The following is an 18521-nucleotide window of genomic DNA, read 5'->3' as shown; positions in this document are numbered from 1 at the left end:
AATAAAGACTGAAAGTTCTTTATTAAAGATAATCCCCAGTTAACACGTTTTCTGTACAATGCCCAAGTACCAGCAAATCACAGTAGTGCAATCCAAAGCGCAAATGTAGATTGTTCTGCATCAAGACTGAATAGCTCGCAACACTACACTGCAATACCTATAGCAAAAAAACAAAACTCCATCACTAATATCTTTGTAGGATTATCTGTACGAATTACAAAGAATTGCTTTTGAAGATCTGTTGTCCTTATAACTGAAGGGATTCCAAGCAAAAAATGACAATGATAAAGATAATGATCTTTTTCCTCTAGGAGGAGTGACAAGTACCTTTAGTGAGGCAGCCTAGGCTGCCCTTACTCTCACCAATCTCCTTCACTCTGAACCTCATTTAGTTGTGAATGTTGTAGGAACAAAACATTCGAATAGCCAGTGCAATATATTTAATACTATATCAGAATAAGAAAATAAAATTTGCTAAGCAACCCTGCTACATAATTATACAGCATCCTAAAAGAGTCAGTATTAACAAAATATAGAATATTATGATAACCTTAGATGGTCATGTACATCTTTTTTTGCTTAACATACCATTTCAAAGCAGAAAAAAGCTAGGTTGAATTTACCTGTAAAAAATCTTCGAAAATCAGGCTCTTAATTGCCCTGTTATGAGGATTTCCTAGTGGCTTAAATTCATGGAAAATCAGGTTCTTATTCACTAAGATTTGAGGATTTCCACGTGCCTAAAACTCCTTTTGAGACAGCATAACTTTCTTGTACCTTCATGCAGTGAATAATAATAATGATAATTTGTAATAACATTACTAATATCTTTTGCAATAACAGCTACATTATTTTGTAGTACTATATCTAGCCTTTATCTAGTAATACATATTAAACAATTACAGTTAATGCTCTAATCGCATAGTACTTTGTCCTTCAAGATGCGACTTGTAAAAGCAAAAGGTGCAGCAAGAGTATTACTTGCACTGACCACAAAACGTTGGGCTAAAATGTCGAGGTGAAACTTCTTTCCACACCTTGAAAAATTAAACTTTCATTAATTTGTTTCCTCTGGTCAGTTGAGAGCTAGTAATTATGAAGACCATTCATTGCAAGACGTTTCATTAAAAACAGATCAGATTGGTCAGTACATAAAATAAGGAATAAAGTTCCTGTCAACAGTTCACCTCATCTCACTGATCATTCTTCTTCATCCGAATCACTACCCTCTAGTACATCAAATAAATGAGCCCTTTCAGGAAGATGAGGCTTTGGTCTTCTTCTAACATTATGCACTTCTTGCGTGCTTAAGCTGGTCTGGGTCATGGTACTGAAATCCAAATTGTATTCACCATCAGACAGAGTGAACTGTGCATACGCATTGGGGTTTATCATATACTGATATTCAAGAACCTCAGAGTTAATGTATCCATCCTCCTCACCATCTTCGTTTTCCCCATACTCAGTCCACACACCATCGTCATCACAGATGAACCAGTGGTATATGCTAGGGTTGATAGTTATGCCAGGTATTATTTCTGTGCAAAGTCTGCGAAGGTAAAGTATGCGAGTTTCATCTGAGTTTAACATAACCATCCCTTGGAAATTAGCTGTCCATACATCTTCACCCATTAACAGTAGAAGAAAGGCCTTTGATGGTTCAAGTTCACTTTTATCCAGTGGTGGCAAGGATACAGAGTCTAAAGCTGGATTGCAAAAAGACCGTTCCAAGCACATAACCTGAAATGGTTGAAGATTGAGCCAGCTGTAGTTTTCCTCACTTACCTGCCAGTGAAAATGTCTTGTTGAATGGAGTCTAGCACAGCTATGTTGTTCTCTTGGGCAAGAGCCCACAACAGAATCATAACAGATCTCAGCAACTCTTACATCTCCTTCTAAATTATGTGACCATAAACTGGGAATGTTTACTTTTAGCTCTTTTGTACATGAAACACGGGAAACTAAATTATTAGACACTTGAGTAACAATTCCCGAGCTTTCATTAACATCTGAGTTACATACAACAGATGACTGTGAAACACTGTCAGGTTCAGTATTGGTGTCAGGGAGAACATTAATTATTGCAGTGATATGATCTTGAACACTGGTATCTGAGAGAGCTGTAGTACTGACAGAAACTGCAATATTGCCGCTATTTTCTGCAGACTCTTCCATGCCTGATAATGGAACTGCTGGTAATGGCGAAGAGCTCCTGGCAGAATGACCTCCAGTAAAAAATTCAAAATTTTGCCTAGAAACTTCATTGCTGGTTTGATGACTGGCATTTGTTCCTGAAACCTCTGTATTAGACCTTTCTGTTTCCCCAAGGGTAGGATTAATTTCTAAAAGCACTGCAAATATATCTCTTGGTGTTTCATTTGTGTCAATGCCATGCCTCCCTAGCAGCCAGCAGGTCTCAGATGACAATAGGTTGTGGTTTAATTGACACTGGCGATTTGTGCAGGTCAATCGGTTGGCTATGTAATCACTGCAGATATGAAGAGCCAGGCAGTTTTTCTCCATACACTTACCTTTGTTATAATCTTTACAAATTTCTATTAATCCGTGGGTTTCAGTGGATGCAGATGATCGGAAAAATTGTTTGAGACTGGATGATGACAAGTGATCAAGATAATAATTCCTCAGTTTTCTCAGATTATTGGTTGTCTTGAACTTGTGACCAAACAGACAATTCTCTTCATAACAACGACTTGTAATAAATCTTGGACACACATGAATATTATCACACTCTAATCGGAGACTACATCCACTCAAACTAAGGTGGCTGGTACACAGTTCAATTTTTGGCTGAAGAATAATAGCCTCCTTGTCCAACACAAAAACATGACTGTTTTCAGATACAACCTTTCTTATATGGGAAGGGCGAAAGTCAAACTTTTCTACAAAATATAAGAGGGTGGAGCAATAGTCAGGACACTTGATCAAAACGTCAACTAGTAACTGAGGTGACAATGTTTGGAACTGCTCATCGCCCTGGTGATATTTATTGTTATACCCAGAAGCAGATGAGTAATTGAGGCTTTGGTACTCTAAGTAAGATTCATCTGGGAATATGTCATGACGTCTTCTACTTCTTGAACTTCTCTTGTGATGTTGCCTTAATGATCCTCCGTCATCCTGTGAATGTTGAAAGTTTCTGTTATTGGGTGTAAAGTAATCTATCATAAATGGAAGTAAAATGTGGGCCATGTGTCGACTAAATTATTATCTTTATGTCTCTACTTCTTTCTCACTTAAAGTGAGACAGGTTTAACAAATCATAGAGTTAATCCTTGATTTATCAGTAAGACACAGAATTAACGCTCATTATGTAACTATCACATTACTGGAATGTTTCACTGCATCATTACATACTATTTCTTCAAGAGATTGCAATCTTACTTCGGGTGGAAAGGAAGGCAAAGATCTTGGTCCCTGGTTCATCTCCAGAACTTGTTCTGAGGCCACGTTACCAAATCCCATCCCTGAAACATGATAAAATGACATTTATATTTCCAAAAGTATTGGAAATTAACATGTATAAAAGTATTTCCTGTAATATTCATTTACTTTCCATAACTGCAGACTTCTCCGGCATTACACCCACACAGATACTGAACTCCACTATTTTAGGCATTCCACTTCTTTGGGATACAGTACAATGCCATCCAAAGTCACTGGAACTTCCTTGGACACCAGTAGTACTGGACGTTATGTTAAGCGACTGAACATGACAGCGAAAAAGTACACAAAAAAGAGTAAATGAAGTAGCAAGTTGGTGGATGTACTGGTAAGAAGAGGCTTGGTTAGATGTACAGTATATTTTATCAATATTTGGTTCTAGGCAAGGTTAAGGTGGATACAAATTTAAGTTGGAGGCGAAGGAAAGAGCGACAATGCGACCGTATGTGTCATTTAAACAAATGGCTTTCACAAGAAAAAAAGTGAGAATACCGTGTGGAATGGAAATGAATGAAAGCTGATATACAGTTAAAAGTGTAAACTCAGTAAAGAGTTTATGAAGAGTATGCAAAATTTCAGGCTGAAGTCACATTCAGCAGGGAGTATTTGTGGGTGAACAGAGCAGGAAGAGAGAATGAAATTGGTAATTGGTGGGACGGGTAAATGAAACATTTAGTGATAACAACTGAACGAGCAAGGAAAACAGAGTAGTTACATGAAGAATGTGAGAGGAAAAAAAAAGAAGGTCAATCATTCAAACAGAGTGGTGAGTATGAGGTAAAAAAAAAACTTCTCAAATATGCAAATGAAGAGATGCTACGTGATAAGAGTAGAAACTTGGATTTATTTTGAAGATAGAAGAGATTCGACGCAGGGTTGAATAGAGCAAACAAAGTGCAAGTCTGAGATATCGGTGAAAGGACAAGTAAAATGCTGCCAGAATGGTGGTGACGTGTGACAGAGTAGCTACAAGGGTGTGTCAGGTGTGTCTGAAATACAGAAAAGTTCCAGAGGAACAGGTGAGAGGACTAATGTGAGGATGAAGGTGACAGAGAAGACTGTAGCAATTATGGAGATATAGCACTACTTAATATACCAGGGAAGAACTTTTCTGTGTTTCAGCCATAACTTACACACCCTTGTAGCCACTCAATCACACTTTCACACCATTCTGACAGCATTTCACTTGTCATTCCACCAATATCTAATGTCTTTTCATTCTTTGACCTCTTATGGCAAAGTTCCTAGTAATATGGAAAAAAAGATAACAGAAGGGTAAAGAAGCAAAGTACAAATAAGGTGTGCGGATCAACTGCTCGTTAAGTAACAGGTGTGGGAGTAGTCTAAGAGTGGAAAAAAGCTGAATGTGGCATACATGCCTATAAAACATATTTAGACCTCACGGCGATACGATGTGATAGGTACTGAGGTGTAATGGAGTGTGAAATGGCTGATGATTGGACATGAAACTGTATTAACTGGAGATAGTGACGAGAACATACACAAACTGGTGAGAAAATTTGAGACTTTGCAAAGGGAAGATGTTGAGAGTAAATGTGAGCAAGACTGAGGAATGCAAGAAGATAGAGCAATGAATGTCAGCATTTAGGAAAATGCAACGAATTAATGTATGACAGGTGAATCACGGAAGGTAGCAAAGCATGTGTCAGAGATTTGGAGGAGAATTGAAATGGTTATGGAAGCTAAGGTTGGCATAAATATACAGATTGTTCAGTCAGTCACTTTTATAGAAGTAAAGAGTAAAATTTGAATGATGATGGAAGAAAAGGGTTGAAGCTCTCAGAGATGAATTGTTAGCAAAGTACTGCAGTGATACCTAGATGCAATGGTGACAAGGTTGGTGTACGTGAAAGGACGGACTAGTGCTTCGTTATGGTTTAGTCATTTGGAAAGAATGAAGAAATATAGGTTGGTGAAAAGAGCGTGGAATTCCTAAGTGTTAGGAGGAAGAGGAGGAAGACCTACAGAGTTCTTCATAGATGTCGTGAAGGATGAATCATAAAGAAATGGATGAGACAGACCTTCAGTTTCATGCCCCAAGAAAGACTAATGCTAATCCAAGGTGATAAATAAATATCAATGCAGTTCGGAAGCAGAGAGAGAGAGAGAGAGAGAGAGAGAGAGAGAGAGAGAGAGAGGGGGGGGAGGGGGAACTACGTCTATGCCGTTCTTTGTAAAGCATATGTATGGTGCTCGTACAAAGATGCATCATCACTACAATTACTACATCCATGCATAAATATAAACATAATGCCTCCTTGTAATCACTCGAAAAGTAAATGTTAATGAATAAAAACACAAGCCGACTTTAAGGTCATATCCAGTCTGCAAAGGCTACAACAATGAGTTATTGTATGCAAATGTGTAGTGCAACCGTTTGTATTGTTTACGGGTAATCACATATCTCTTAAGGAACGCTTTATGTTCAGAGAGAGAGAGAGAGAGAGAGAGAGAGAGAGAGAGAGAGAGAGAGAGAGAGAATACTGCGAACAGATTCAGGACAGCCAGTAGCCCTCAGGTTTCTCCCAGGATGAAAAGGGCTCTTCTCACGTGTTATATTTCCTAGTGCTCAAACAACTATAAGTGTTCATTTTGTTAAAACGGATTCTGCATTGTTAAATTGGATTGAAAGTAGAACGGAAATAGAATTCCAAACGTGATTTCTGATAGGCGTCACTAGAAATTTTTAAAAATTTTTGAAATGTGAGCAAGTTTTGGTCGGGTCTTTTTTTCGAAGCTGATTCCGATCAGTGGCTGAAACTTTTTCTTCACAACGAATCTGTATCCGTCGTCTACAGGCACTGCTGAAGGACGGCCTACCAAACAAGAGGGTCGGACGGTAAGTACACATTTTAGTCGTGTTCCATTTTCCTCGAACTGGAGAGGAATTGTCTATTGGTGAACTGACTCGTTTGTTATTGTCATGTTCCAAAATATGCACCAGTTATAAAAATAAAATAAATAAATAAAGGGCAAGGAGAACACTGAAATAAAACGCAATAAGGATGAAATCGGTAAGTAATAACTTGACAAATGGAAGCAAAACCTGGACAACCGTCACAAACAACTGCTCAAGAACTTGGTTTTCAAGGCACCATTGCAGCCTTGAGATATGATCACGAATGACTGCAATTCGAGACAGTGCCACAATTGTAAAGCTAAAGCAATGTTCCACAACCCTTTTTGGTACAAGTCACGCTTGCCTTGTCTTCTAGCACCTATGAACTGCCCCACCATTGACAAAGGCTGAGTAGGACTCAGTGGCGTTCCTCGGGGGGTAGGGGGCTGTTTGAAATCAGCCCCCGGGCCCCAAAGTGAGGGGAGCCCCAAAATGCGAAATTTAAGAAATAAAATTTCTGAAATTTGCATTTACAAGTGCCTTTAAAATGATCCTACAATTGCTCATATTCTAAAAATTTTCCCGGGGGGCTTACAGCGGTCGCTCCCCCCGAACGCCCCAGCTGCTTTGGCTCGCTTCGTTCGCCTTCCACCCCATAAAAGGGGCCCCAAATGGGACTGTGCCCTCTGGGCCCCAAAATGTCTAGGAACGCCCCTGGTAGGACTTTCAAATTACAAGATACTTCCAACTTTGTTTCAGCTTGCAGCGCTTAGTGTAAGTGAAGAAAGTTTTCGTGTAGTGGGCTTTCAAAGCAAATGAATGTACGAGTATATATATAGTATAAATAACAGACGATACGGGCTGTCCATTTCGACAATGCGGGAGAAAAACAAATACGACAAAGACTGGAAAGTTTCTGTGGTTCAGCGGTTAGAGGATCCCTTGCTTAAGGAAATGAAAGACCTCAATGATGGAAAACATCCTTGAAATTTCACGAGAGAGAGAGAGAGAGAGAGAGAGAGAGAGAGAGAGAGAGAGAGAGAGAGAGAGAGAGAGAGAATGTGCATGAAAAAGTATATATAATTGTTACCTCATGAAAGAAAAGATTCAAATAAACGAGAGCACTCACCACAATGTTGGAATCGGCATGGATTTGAATCCTACCTGAGAGGGAGAATTTCATCATTCATTTGCTTAAGAATTCAAGGGTTTCCGTAGAAAATCCATCCCAAAATATTAAAAAAAAAAAAAATGCAGAAACTAGGAGATCACTGTGGCCATGACCAGAATGAGTGAATGTGAACAGCAGACCGTAATTATATACTCTTGAACATATGTATGCACCATGAGTGCCACTTGGTCATACGATCAGCCCGGCTCATCTTCTACATTCCAGAACTCTTTGCCTCACATTCATTATCCTTGTAACTGCTATCACCATCACCCTTACCAGGAACATTTTACACCAGCAATTTCTTTTCCGAGATTGGATGTGAATTGATTTCTCTCCACTGTCTTCTGTCTTGTGTTCTTTCTGTCAAAAGAAGTTAAAGAACCCATCTGTTCCCTTGGCCCTTTATAATTCCTGACGTTCCTACCATTCTCCATCCTGATTCTTAGCCATTTACTAATTTTCTAAATAAAGGTTCTTCTCCCGCTCTTACTTCATGTCAAACCATCTCAGTCCATTTTCTAGCCGCTAGACATTTTATCTCCACAAATATCCTATGCACAATAAAATCTTGATAATGCACTCCATTCATGTCTCTCTCCACTCACACCCCTCCAAAAGCTCATTATCTTCTTTTTCGGTACCATTTCTTGCTGCACAGAATATTAGAAACTGATACCAGAAAGAGTAAGTCATCTATTCAAAATAATATGGCCACACACAATAAAAAATCAATAGTAATAGCATTCTACTTCATTATTCTACAATGGTTCCTAAAACGGTACAGTCATGGGAGGAGTTTTAAAAAGGAGGGAACACCGAGCAATTGGTTGAAAACAAGTTTTCTGCCTCGCTTTTCATGAATTGCTTCACTGATTACGCACATGCAAACACACTTTATATATATATATATAAATATATATATATATATATATATATATATATATATATATATATATATATATATATATATATATATATATATATATATATATATATACACACAGATCATTTTACACAATTAGACAGAGAGATAGCTAGATAGATAAAGAGGCACTGTGGAGGGTGCTAAAGTGTGAATGTCATAAAAAAAGGTTGCATTTCTAGAGATAAAAGGTTTGTGCAGTATTATGTGGCACGGGAAGAAATAAAATGGTCAGAAACATGGATATACGTAGAGTTGCAAAAAGACGACAGCAGGTCAAAGAGTGTTTGGAGATGATTTGGAAAGGCAGGATTCTCATACTCGGGAAGCACGAGAGAATAGGTGGACTGCGCAGCGTTTATTTGGATGTCTGATGCTTTACTGATGAGCCTCCTACGTAGGTGTACGAAGTGCTTGTTTTTATGGAGGTTTCCTCCAGAGCGGGTTCACCGTGATTCTCAACAATTTCAATTAAAAATGTCTGAGTGACTTGCTTTTTTTTTTTTTTTTAAACAGACAACGAGTAGCAGCCATATATAAAAATATTATACACACACATAAACACACTCAAACACACATACAAACACACACACACATATATATATATATATATATATATATATATATATATATATATATATATATATATATATATATATATATATATATATATATATATATATATATATATATATATATATATATACTCATAAATGTATGTGTAAACTGTATGTGTATACCTTAATTTTTTTCGTTATTTTCGCGGTGTCCTTTTTCCATGTGTGTTTGATCTATTTGGATGTCTACTCATTTTATATAATAATAATAATAATAATAATAATAATAATAATAATAATAATAATAATAATAATGGTTGTTTGTTTACTTACGTATTCTGCGTCCTGCATGAGGTACCCGACATTCTAGCTTGCCGGCTCCATCGAGAGAACGAGTTCTTCCCTCGACCTCCCCAGCAACGGCAGTTGTCTCTGCGTCGTCATTTTCTCTCTCTTCATCGCTTTCTCTCTCACCCTGGGCCGATTTTCTATTTGCATCGTCGTTTCCTGGCTCTTCATCGTCACTTTCTCTCTCATCATCACCTTCTGTAACATCATCGTAGCTTTCCGACTCTTCGTCGTCACTTTCTCCCTTTTCACCGATGCTCTCCCTCCCTTCATCGTCACTTTCTCCCTTTTCACCGTTGCTTTCACTCCCTTCATCGTCACGTTTGCTCGACCCTTCATTACTTTTGCTCCCTTCTACGTTAACGCTCTCTTTGTTACCGTCACTTTCTTTCTGTTCCTTCTCTCTATTTTCGCCCTCGTTCCTTTCCTCGCTCTCTTGACTTGCATCTCGGAGTCGTTGGCTCATCTGTAATATCAGAGATAATAGTTTATTATTATTATATATGTATGTATGTAATATAATTATATATTATATATATGTATGTATGTATGTATGTATGTATGTATGTATGTATGTATGTATGTATGTCAGCGAATCCCACAGGAAAATGACAGGCAGAATTTCAGTACTACAAGCGCTTTCAAGTTTATTCGGGCATCGTCGGGGCAAGAATGAGACACAGTTGAAAAGAAGGTTACAAAGTGAACAAAAAGAACAAGAATACCAGATGGTTAATTGTCAAAGGGTAATAAACAAAAAAATAGTCCAGGATACTCCGGGATCACGCGGTCACAAACTAAAACCATAGACCTATAACCACAAGACTTACGAAAGTTAAGCGATACAAAATCCAAAAACATGTATAAAACTGAATACCAGATGGTTAATTGTCAAAGACGAAACACTGCAAGTAACAAAGGCACATAAGTCTAATGCAGCGGTAATAATGAATAAAAGTGACTATGTAAATAAAATGATGGCATTATTGAATGGTAGTGAAACTTACACGAAACTGAGGTCAGATCCTATACAGACAGTGAACTCTCATTTAAGCATACATATTAAATCCATTTTAAAGGGCTCTGACCATTTAATTAAACAGTTTACCACTCAGTGCTCCTTCCCACGGTTTAGTCAAGACACAAAAACAATAACCCTATTCGACCAATTATTAGTTCAGTAGGCTCAGTTTCGTATAATTTAACTAAATGGCTTGTAAAAATTCTTACACTTTTGGTAGGAAACATTTCTAATACGAATGTAAAAAATGATGTCTCCGCTTTATAAACAAACTGAATAGTTTGAGTTTGAATTTTGATTTTACTATGGTTAGTTCTGATGTCGCCTCTTTATTTGCAAGTGCCTGTAGAGGATTTACTTGAAGTTTTGGAGGAAGAATTAGAAGTTGTGATAATCCTTTAACTGTAGCAAACCTCACTAATTTTATAAGGTTATATAATGTATCAAAGATAGTAAATTTTGTTTTAATGGGGAATTTTTCGTGAAAAAGTTCGGCATGGCTATGGGTAATCCATTATCTCCTGTCCTTAGCAATGTTTATATGGAATTTCTTTTAGACAAAAGAATTTTGCCCCGAAAAGTTATATGGTTTAGGTATGAGGATGATATTTTCTATATCTGGCCAATTCACGAAAATCTCCAGGAATTTCTGACTAAGCTAAATAATTTAGTCCCTTCTGCAAAATTTACCGTAGAGGAAGAAAGAAATTGCAATTTGAATTTTTTTTATGTAACTTTCCATAGACATGATAGAAATTTCACCTTTTCAGTCTTTAGAAAATCAACTAACATTGCCTCTTTTGTTCATTTTATTCCAGTTACCATCAAAATGTTAAATTCTCTGCCTTTTCTGGGATGTTCTTAAGGGCTTTACGCGTTTGTAGCCCGCAGTTCATTGATGCCGAGATTAAAACTATTTATGATATTGTTTTGAAACTTAAATACCCAAGGACCTTTGTAGATGTAGCATGAAAAAGAGCCAGGAAAACATTTTATTTAACTAATAACAAACCTGAATCTAGTAAGAATGATATTCTCAGATTACCGTATGATGAAAGGTTTTTAGAAATTCCTAGAACTTTAAAGCTTTTCAACATAAATGTTGTTTTCAGTAATTTTATTGTTAAAAGTTTAGTAATAAAAAATTCTCCTAAAGATGTTTCTGACTGCATCTATGAAATTCCTTGTAAAAAGTGTGATAAAATATATTATGGACAAACTTGAAAATCACTTTCACAACGAAACAAACAACACCAATACTCTGTGAGAACTGGCCAAATATCATGAATATATATATATATATATATATATATATATATATATATATATATATATATATATATATATATATATATATATTATATATATATATATATATATATATATATATATATATATATATATATATATATATTCGTACATATGAGAAATTTAGATCATCCTATTAACTGGAGTGAAGCAAAATCTTTTAGTCTCGTGCAACGACACAGTTAAAAGGAATATCACTGAATCGTGTTTTATCAAGTCAAATAATTGAAGTTCTCTAAATTTAAGTCTTGGTTTGTTTGGACTTGATGCCTTTATAATGGAAAAAGTTATTGATAAATATAACAACAAAATTAGTATTCAGTTTTATGCACGTTTCTGTATTTTGAATGAGTAAGATTCTGTAAGTATATGGTTTTAGTTTGTAACCGCGTGATCCCAAATTATCTTTTGTTTATTACACTTTGAAAATTAACCATCTGTGGGATTCGCTTATACACTGAAGTCACCTGCATCTACTGTGATTGTTTTAAACCATGTATATATATATATATATATATATATATATATATATATATATATATATATATATATATGTATATACACATATACATACATATATATGTATATATACTATATATATTATATATGTATATATACTATATATATATTATATATGTAGATATGCATATATATACATAATATATATATATATATATATATATATATATATATATATATATATATATATATATATATATCATATATATATATGTATATATAGATATGCATATACTGTATATACATAATATATATATATATATATATATATATATATATATATATATATATATATATATATATATATAGTATATATATATATATATATATATATATATATATATATATATATATATATATATATATATATATATATATATATATATTATATGAGATTGTGTATGTTTTGATTTGATGTCTATGATTTTGAGATGTCTTTGTTTCTTACAGATGACTCTTGTGTTCTGTATTTTGATATAATTTTCAGGTATTTCATATGTTTTGAGGTGACTTTGCAATGCATATTCATGTATTTATAATACACTGTGTTTGTGGAAGTTAAAGTTTAAATTCTGTAGAGAGAGAGAGAGATTCTGGAAACATTATCAGATAACCATATCCTGCATACACAGCTGCATGGATCCAAAGAAAGGTCCACTCTGCCTATCTTTGACGAGATGACAGGTCTCAGCGCTGGCAAGTCTCAGTCCTTGTTACATGTTTATCATGTGTGTCTGTTCTGTAATTATTATTTTTCTCTATGCTTTATTATGTATTCCATAATCTGAGTAGGAGGATAAGGGAGGAGAGATAGGTCTGACATGTTGACAGGGCTTTTTTAGCCAGATTGTTCACAAATTTATTTCTGTTTACCCAGGTATTTAACTAAGAACAGGAAATGTCAATCATACAGATACAAGCCCATACCTTTTCCCAGGCCTTAGAATTCTCTGTGTGTATTCACTGTGTGTGTTCTTTCTGTATATTCCCTATGTGCATTCTTTGATTATTCAGTATTCTAGAATGTATATGAAGGAGCTCAGGATATTCTAAAATTTGAAGTGGCTAATTGGCAACTTTGGCTTGAAGATAAAAGCAAGATTAGTGAGCTAACACAGTTAGTCTGTAAAGGGGTTTTAAAGGCACAGAAAGTCGCTCTCTCTCTCTCTCTCAATTCACATGGAAGGGTATAACTGGTTGCTCTCCTAAGTTTTGTAACGCTCTCCCACGAAATGTAATATTTTGTGTATAATTCAAAAATATTTGTGTTCTTCAACCATTGTGTTTATATATTACAAAAGGAGTAAGGTAATATGCTTATTTGCTTGTATTGTAATTATGTTGAAAACCAAAGTGTTATCTTTGAGAAAGTTATAGAAAGACGTGAATTTAGCCTTTTTGAAAAGTGAAGATAATCTTTTGAGAGAACGGTATAATTCATAATCATATTTTGTCTTAGTGAAATTGCTGTTGGTATATTTCCATTTTTTGCATATTTCATTCTTATGTGTCTGTATGTATAATTTCATAGTGTTACCCAAAGTTTTGTGTTGGTGATTACTTATGCTAAGTTCACACATTCACGTATCAAGTCACGCATGCGCATGCACAGCCGGAATTTGTGAAACTTACGCATACGCGAGAAAATAAGCCCTGCCTAACTGGATACGTGTCATGGGACGATGTGCGTGATGCATGCGTATTATAGTGCGCCACAAATGTACGCACTGCGTAAGGGTGACGTGATGCTTACCGACAAGCGGCGGCGCAGGCAGAAGTAGTGCATGGCAGAGCACGTAACCCCAGGCTAGTCAATGCCGTAACACCACAGCGTCAAGACATACTACCAACGTGCTGAAGCAACATGGACAACATAGCTGAAATGCGTCAACTTATAGCTATAGCAAGTAGGGATAGAAGAGAAATGTTGCCATATGTCATTGAATATGTGCACGTCATGTTATTGCTGGAGATTGCAATAATTGCTGCAAAGCACACAGAGCAGAAAAAAAGGCGGCCAAGGAGCGTGTGGGCATGGCTGTACCTGCAGAAAAGGATGGAGCAAGGTCATTATGATAACCTGATGGAGGAGTTGTCAACCGAAGCCCCAGACCTGTGCAGAAAGTTTACCCGGATTGACAAGGACCTCTTCAATGAAACTGTTGAACGAGTCACACCCTACATTCAGAAGAAAGTGACATTCTGGAGGAAACCCATTGAGCCAGGCCTACGTGTTGCTATCACCCTACGCTTCGGCGCTACAGGTGATTCATACAAGAGTCTGCAATATTCGTTCTGGGTAGCCCACAACACCATTAGTCACATCGTACCAGAGACCTGCAGGGCCATTGTTGCTGCCTTTGGGGATGAGGAACTGCAGGTGACACATACACCTGAAGCGTGGCAGGAGGTTGCAAGGGGTTTTGAGGAATGGTGGAACTTCCCACACGTAATTGGAGCTATAGATGGGAAACACATTAGGCTCTGTAACCCTCCCAAGGGCAGTATGCATTACTTCAACTACAAGAAGTTCTACTCCATGGTATTACTTGCAGTTGCTGATGCTTCATACAAGTTCCTATACGTCAACGTGGGTGCTATTGGGTCAGAGTCAAATGGTGGTGTATTTGCCCAGACCCGACTGGCAGAAATGCTGTTGCAAGAGGAAGCACATCTTCCCCAACCGGATGCCCTGCCAGGTCAACCTAATGGATCTCCTGTGCCCTACTTCCTAGTTGGTGATGATGCCTTCCCCTGAGGAATTACCTTATGAAGCCCTACCCCAAAAGAGGACTTAGCAAGGAGGAACGGATTTACAACTACAGGTTAAGTAGGATGGTGGAGAACGCCTTTGGGATTCTGGCAAATAGATTCCGAGTATTCCACACTGCAATATGCTTGAGGCCTGACCATATAGAGCCATTAGTGATGTCCGCATGTGTTCTGCACAATATGATCATAAGAAGAAATGCACGAAGACAAGAAGGAGATCAGGAGCACCCAGTCACACATGCTGTCATCCCTGGTAGCTGGAGGAGTGACTCGTCCTTAGGAGCAGCCCTTCCAACTGTGACTGGCAACACTGCAACGAGGGATGCAAAGGAACAGCGTTAACATGCTGAAGGAATATTTTTCATCGGCTGAAGGCTCCGTGCACTGGCAGGAGAACATGATTTAGTTACTTTCCTGCATACCTGATTGTTGTAGTTACTTAAATGTCTGTTCCCGCATTTATTTTGGACTTATTTAAAATTCAATAATGTATTAATTCAGGATTATTTTGCCCTGCGTATTTGTGTACTTCTGTTTGTTTTAGTTGATTTAATAAGAGATATTGCTCAAATCCATGATATATTACTCTCATCAATACTTGGTAATTGGGAAGAGGATAGAGCGGGACATGACATTGCAAATGTATGTTTAATCAATATGAAACAAACATACATATAAATAAAAGAAAGATGTAGTTATTTTGCCCTTTTTAATAATTTCTTAACATGGATTCTATTCTGATATGATAATTCTATCATTTTTGAAAGTACCTTCTCTTAACATTGTTTCTATTCTGATGTGATAATTCTATGTTCTTGAAAGTACCTGCTCTTAGCATTTACATTGTTGATATTCTGATATGAAAATTCTATCTTTTTGAAACTACCTTCTCCCCGATATTTGTGACGTTTTATATGACTTGCTAATATTTGGTCTGTTGTCATTTTGCTTCTGTGCACATATGTTACATAAAGTATTTTGAACTTATTTCAAAGTCAGTAATGTATACTGAAATGTTAGTGTATTCAGGTTCATTTTGCCTTCTTTATTTGCATACTTGTATTTTAGCTACTTCATTGAATACGTGATATTTGAGCAGAGGATAGAGCTAGACATGATATTGCAAAAGATATTTATTTAATATAAAATACAAACATACATAAGAAAATACAATAAACAAGTTAATTTTGTAAATTATTTAAAAAGATGGTGTCAATCGACAGGTTGCTTAGTTCCTTTGGTGTCGATGTCACCAACTGTGCTTGCAGGAGCGCCAGCTGCTGTGCAGTGAGTGCCCGCTACTGCTGCGATGCTGACAGGCTGGCAGGAACTGCAGGTGCCTGACACTCTGCTGTCACTGCCATAGTGTGGGTCATCATGGCCCTCGACGGCACTGTGGAGCCCTCTTTGGTGGCACGGATGTACCTCTGGATGGCACCGAGCACCTCCATTTTCAGTTGCAGACTCAGCTGCTCTGACACCTGTGAGCACTAGTCCTCGACCTCTTGAAAAAACTTCCTCCAGTAGAGGACGCGGGGGTTACGAGGAGCTGGCTGCACATTGGTCAGCATATCGTCGAACAGCTTGGAAACTTGGTTTTTCTGAGCCTTGATGCTCACTGGATCAGCAACCAGAGAGGGCGAGGGCGTCGGTGTTGGGGCAGGAGAAGAAACAGGAGCAGCAGGCAGGTCCAGAGCTTGGGCAGGGAGGGCGGCAGCAGCACAGGCAGCCTGTAAAAAGAGGAGGAACATATATGAGAAAATGGTATAAAATGTACATTGAATGCATGGAAACTATGTAATAACATTATATTCAGTAATAATTATGCATGGAAACACATTAAAACAGACTTACCATCGGAAGTCCCAACACCTTTGGCTTCCTTTGACGCACAGTGTGCGGCTTCAGGAAGTGGAAAATGTTGAGAATCCATTTCTCCCGGTCCATCAGCCGTCTGCCCGTCCCTTGGCCACTCTTCTCTGCCGTGAGCCGCCCAAAGCGACTCCTGAGGGACATAAACCACGTCCTCAGTTCACAGCCGCTCACGGGAGGAACAAGTGACTGGCCCTTCTCTTCGAAGGCCCTCCACACCTTGGCCTTGTCCTTGTAGACTGTGAGGCCCTTGTTATAAATAAACTCAGCTTCGGTCTCCAGCCACTCGCCAACAAGCCTCTCGTTTTCCTCCGAGAGGATCACTGACGGGTTCTTCTTCCGTCCCTGACTTGTAGGGCCATCTAGGCCATCTCCTTCAGGAGTGCCTTCGGTGTCGTTGTCGGCATCCCCCTCGTGGGCGTTGTCGTCGGTGGCGGCGGTGGGGTTGCTCTCGTAGACAAGGGCAAGGTCCTCTTCCTCCTCCTCTAGCTCGCTCTCCGTCACGAGCTCGTCGGCCTCAAGCTGCAGCACCACAGCATCGCTGCCTGAACGGGGACCATCAGCTTCAGAAAGCTTTGCGTAGGGGGCAACTCCAGCTGCCAGGGCTCCTGGAGTTCTCAGGACCCCTTTCCTGGTCCTCTTCAGCATGGGTCCTTTGGGCATCTTGGCTGCTGTGGACAACAAAGATGGAGGAGCTGACGGAGAAAGCAAAAGAATGCTGGCCGGAGAAGCACTGACCCGGAAGCGCGCCGCCTGTCCCTTTTATCCCAGGTCAAAGTGTTGCCACATCTCTGCGGCTGCGGGCGATGCGGCAGCGTTGCCGTGTCTACTCCCATGCCATGCTGACAGCCATGCAGTGCCCTGGGGCAGCGTGGACCCCCAGGTAAGGGCGTGGTGGCTGCGCGGTCAACCTGCGGCAGGCGCCACGCTGTGTGGGTCGGGCCACGCTACCTGACAGCTGACCTGGTCACCCATGCAGGGTTTTGAGCAGGTCGAAAGGTTCGTGACCCCCGGCGCATGCCCGGGTGGTCTGTAACGGTCGCGCCACATGCTGCCGCACTTACACAGTACTTATGGTACATTTACGTTGTATTTGCATTGTGTTTACATACTTTCTGGCTCCGCCCCGTTCGTGGCCGTGCGTGGGCATTCATGCCTTGATACGTGAATGTGTGAACATAGCATTAGAGTTTTGTTGGTGTTAATTTGCATTACTGAGATTTCAGTGCATACTTATTATTGAGATTTCAGTGAATACCTGTGTTGACTCCCATTTATTAATGTTTTAGTGAATACTTGGGCTAATTGCAGATGTTCAGATTTATATCTAAAACTTGAGTGAGAGTTAATGGTTTGAATTTCACTTAATTAAATTGATTTCATGACAAATTAAAGTTTTGTGAATTAATTTTGGTTAAGAAATACTTAAATCTTACACTGTTGTCAAGTAATAGTAAGCCTTTTTGAGATTGTGAACTCTGCTTATAACTTTTCAACTTAGAAATAAATTTGTCTGTTTAAAGTTTTAAAAGCAGTGTTTCATTTTGACCAGCAGTGATTAGAGATATCTGTTTGTTCAGTTGAGACTTATCTAGGTGAAACAGAACATGGGAAACAATTACAGTATTTGTTGGAGTGATGCCCTTTTTCCTCCTAGTCTGTTTATAGCTTATCAGTTGTTACTTCACCCATAACATGATAAATTT

The 18521-nt window shown here is 38.2% G+C and overlaps 1 protein-coding gene across 17 annotated transcripts in view; it reads right to left on the bottom strand.

Moving 5' to 3' along the window:
• Window positions 1–423: 423 nt before the first annotated feature.
• The window catches only part of LOC136836296 (dentin sialophosphoprotein-like), a 377513-nt gene continuing 359415 nt past the window's right edge, over window positions 424–18521 (bottom strand). For all 17 annotated transcript variants that reach the window (XM_067100383.1, XM_067100385.1, XM_067100377.1 and 14 more), the window contains 3 exons: window positions 9309–9789; window positions 3403–3485; window positions 424–3138 (listed from right to left, as the gene is read on the bottom strand). In XM_067100383.1, the coding sequence (XP_066956484.1) occupies window positions 1201–3138; window positions 3403–3485; window positions 9309–9789 (2502 nt within the window). In that variant the 3' untranslated portion in view covers window positions 424–1200. The remainder of the gene's footprint in view (window positions 3139–3402; window positions 3486–9308; window positions 9790–18521) is intronic.

This window comes from Macrobrachium rosenbergii, chromosome 56 (genome assembly GCF_040412425.1).
Source record: "Macrobrachium rosenbergii isolate ZJJX-2024 chromosome 56, ASM4041242v1, whole genome shotgun sequence".
Classification (NCBI taxonomy): Eukaryota; Metazoa; Arthropoda; class Malacostraca; order Decapoda; family Palaemonidae; genus Macrobrachium; species Macrobrachium rosenbergii.
The sequence above is the reverse complement of the archived record's forward strand: the minus strand, read 5'-3'. Positions and strand labels throughout refer to the sequence as shown.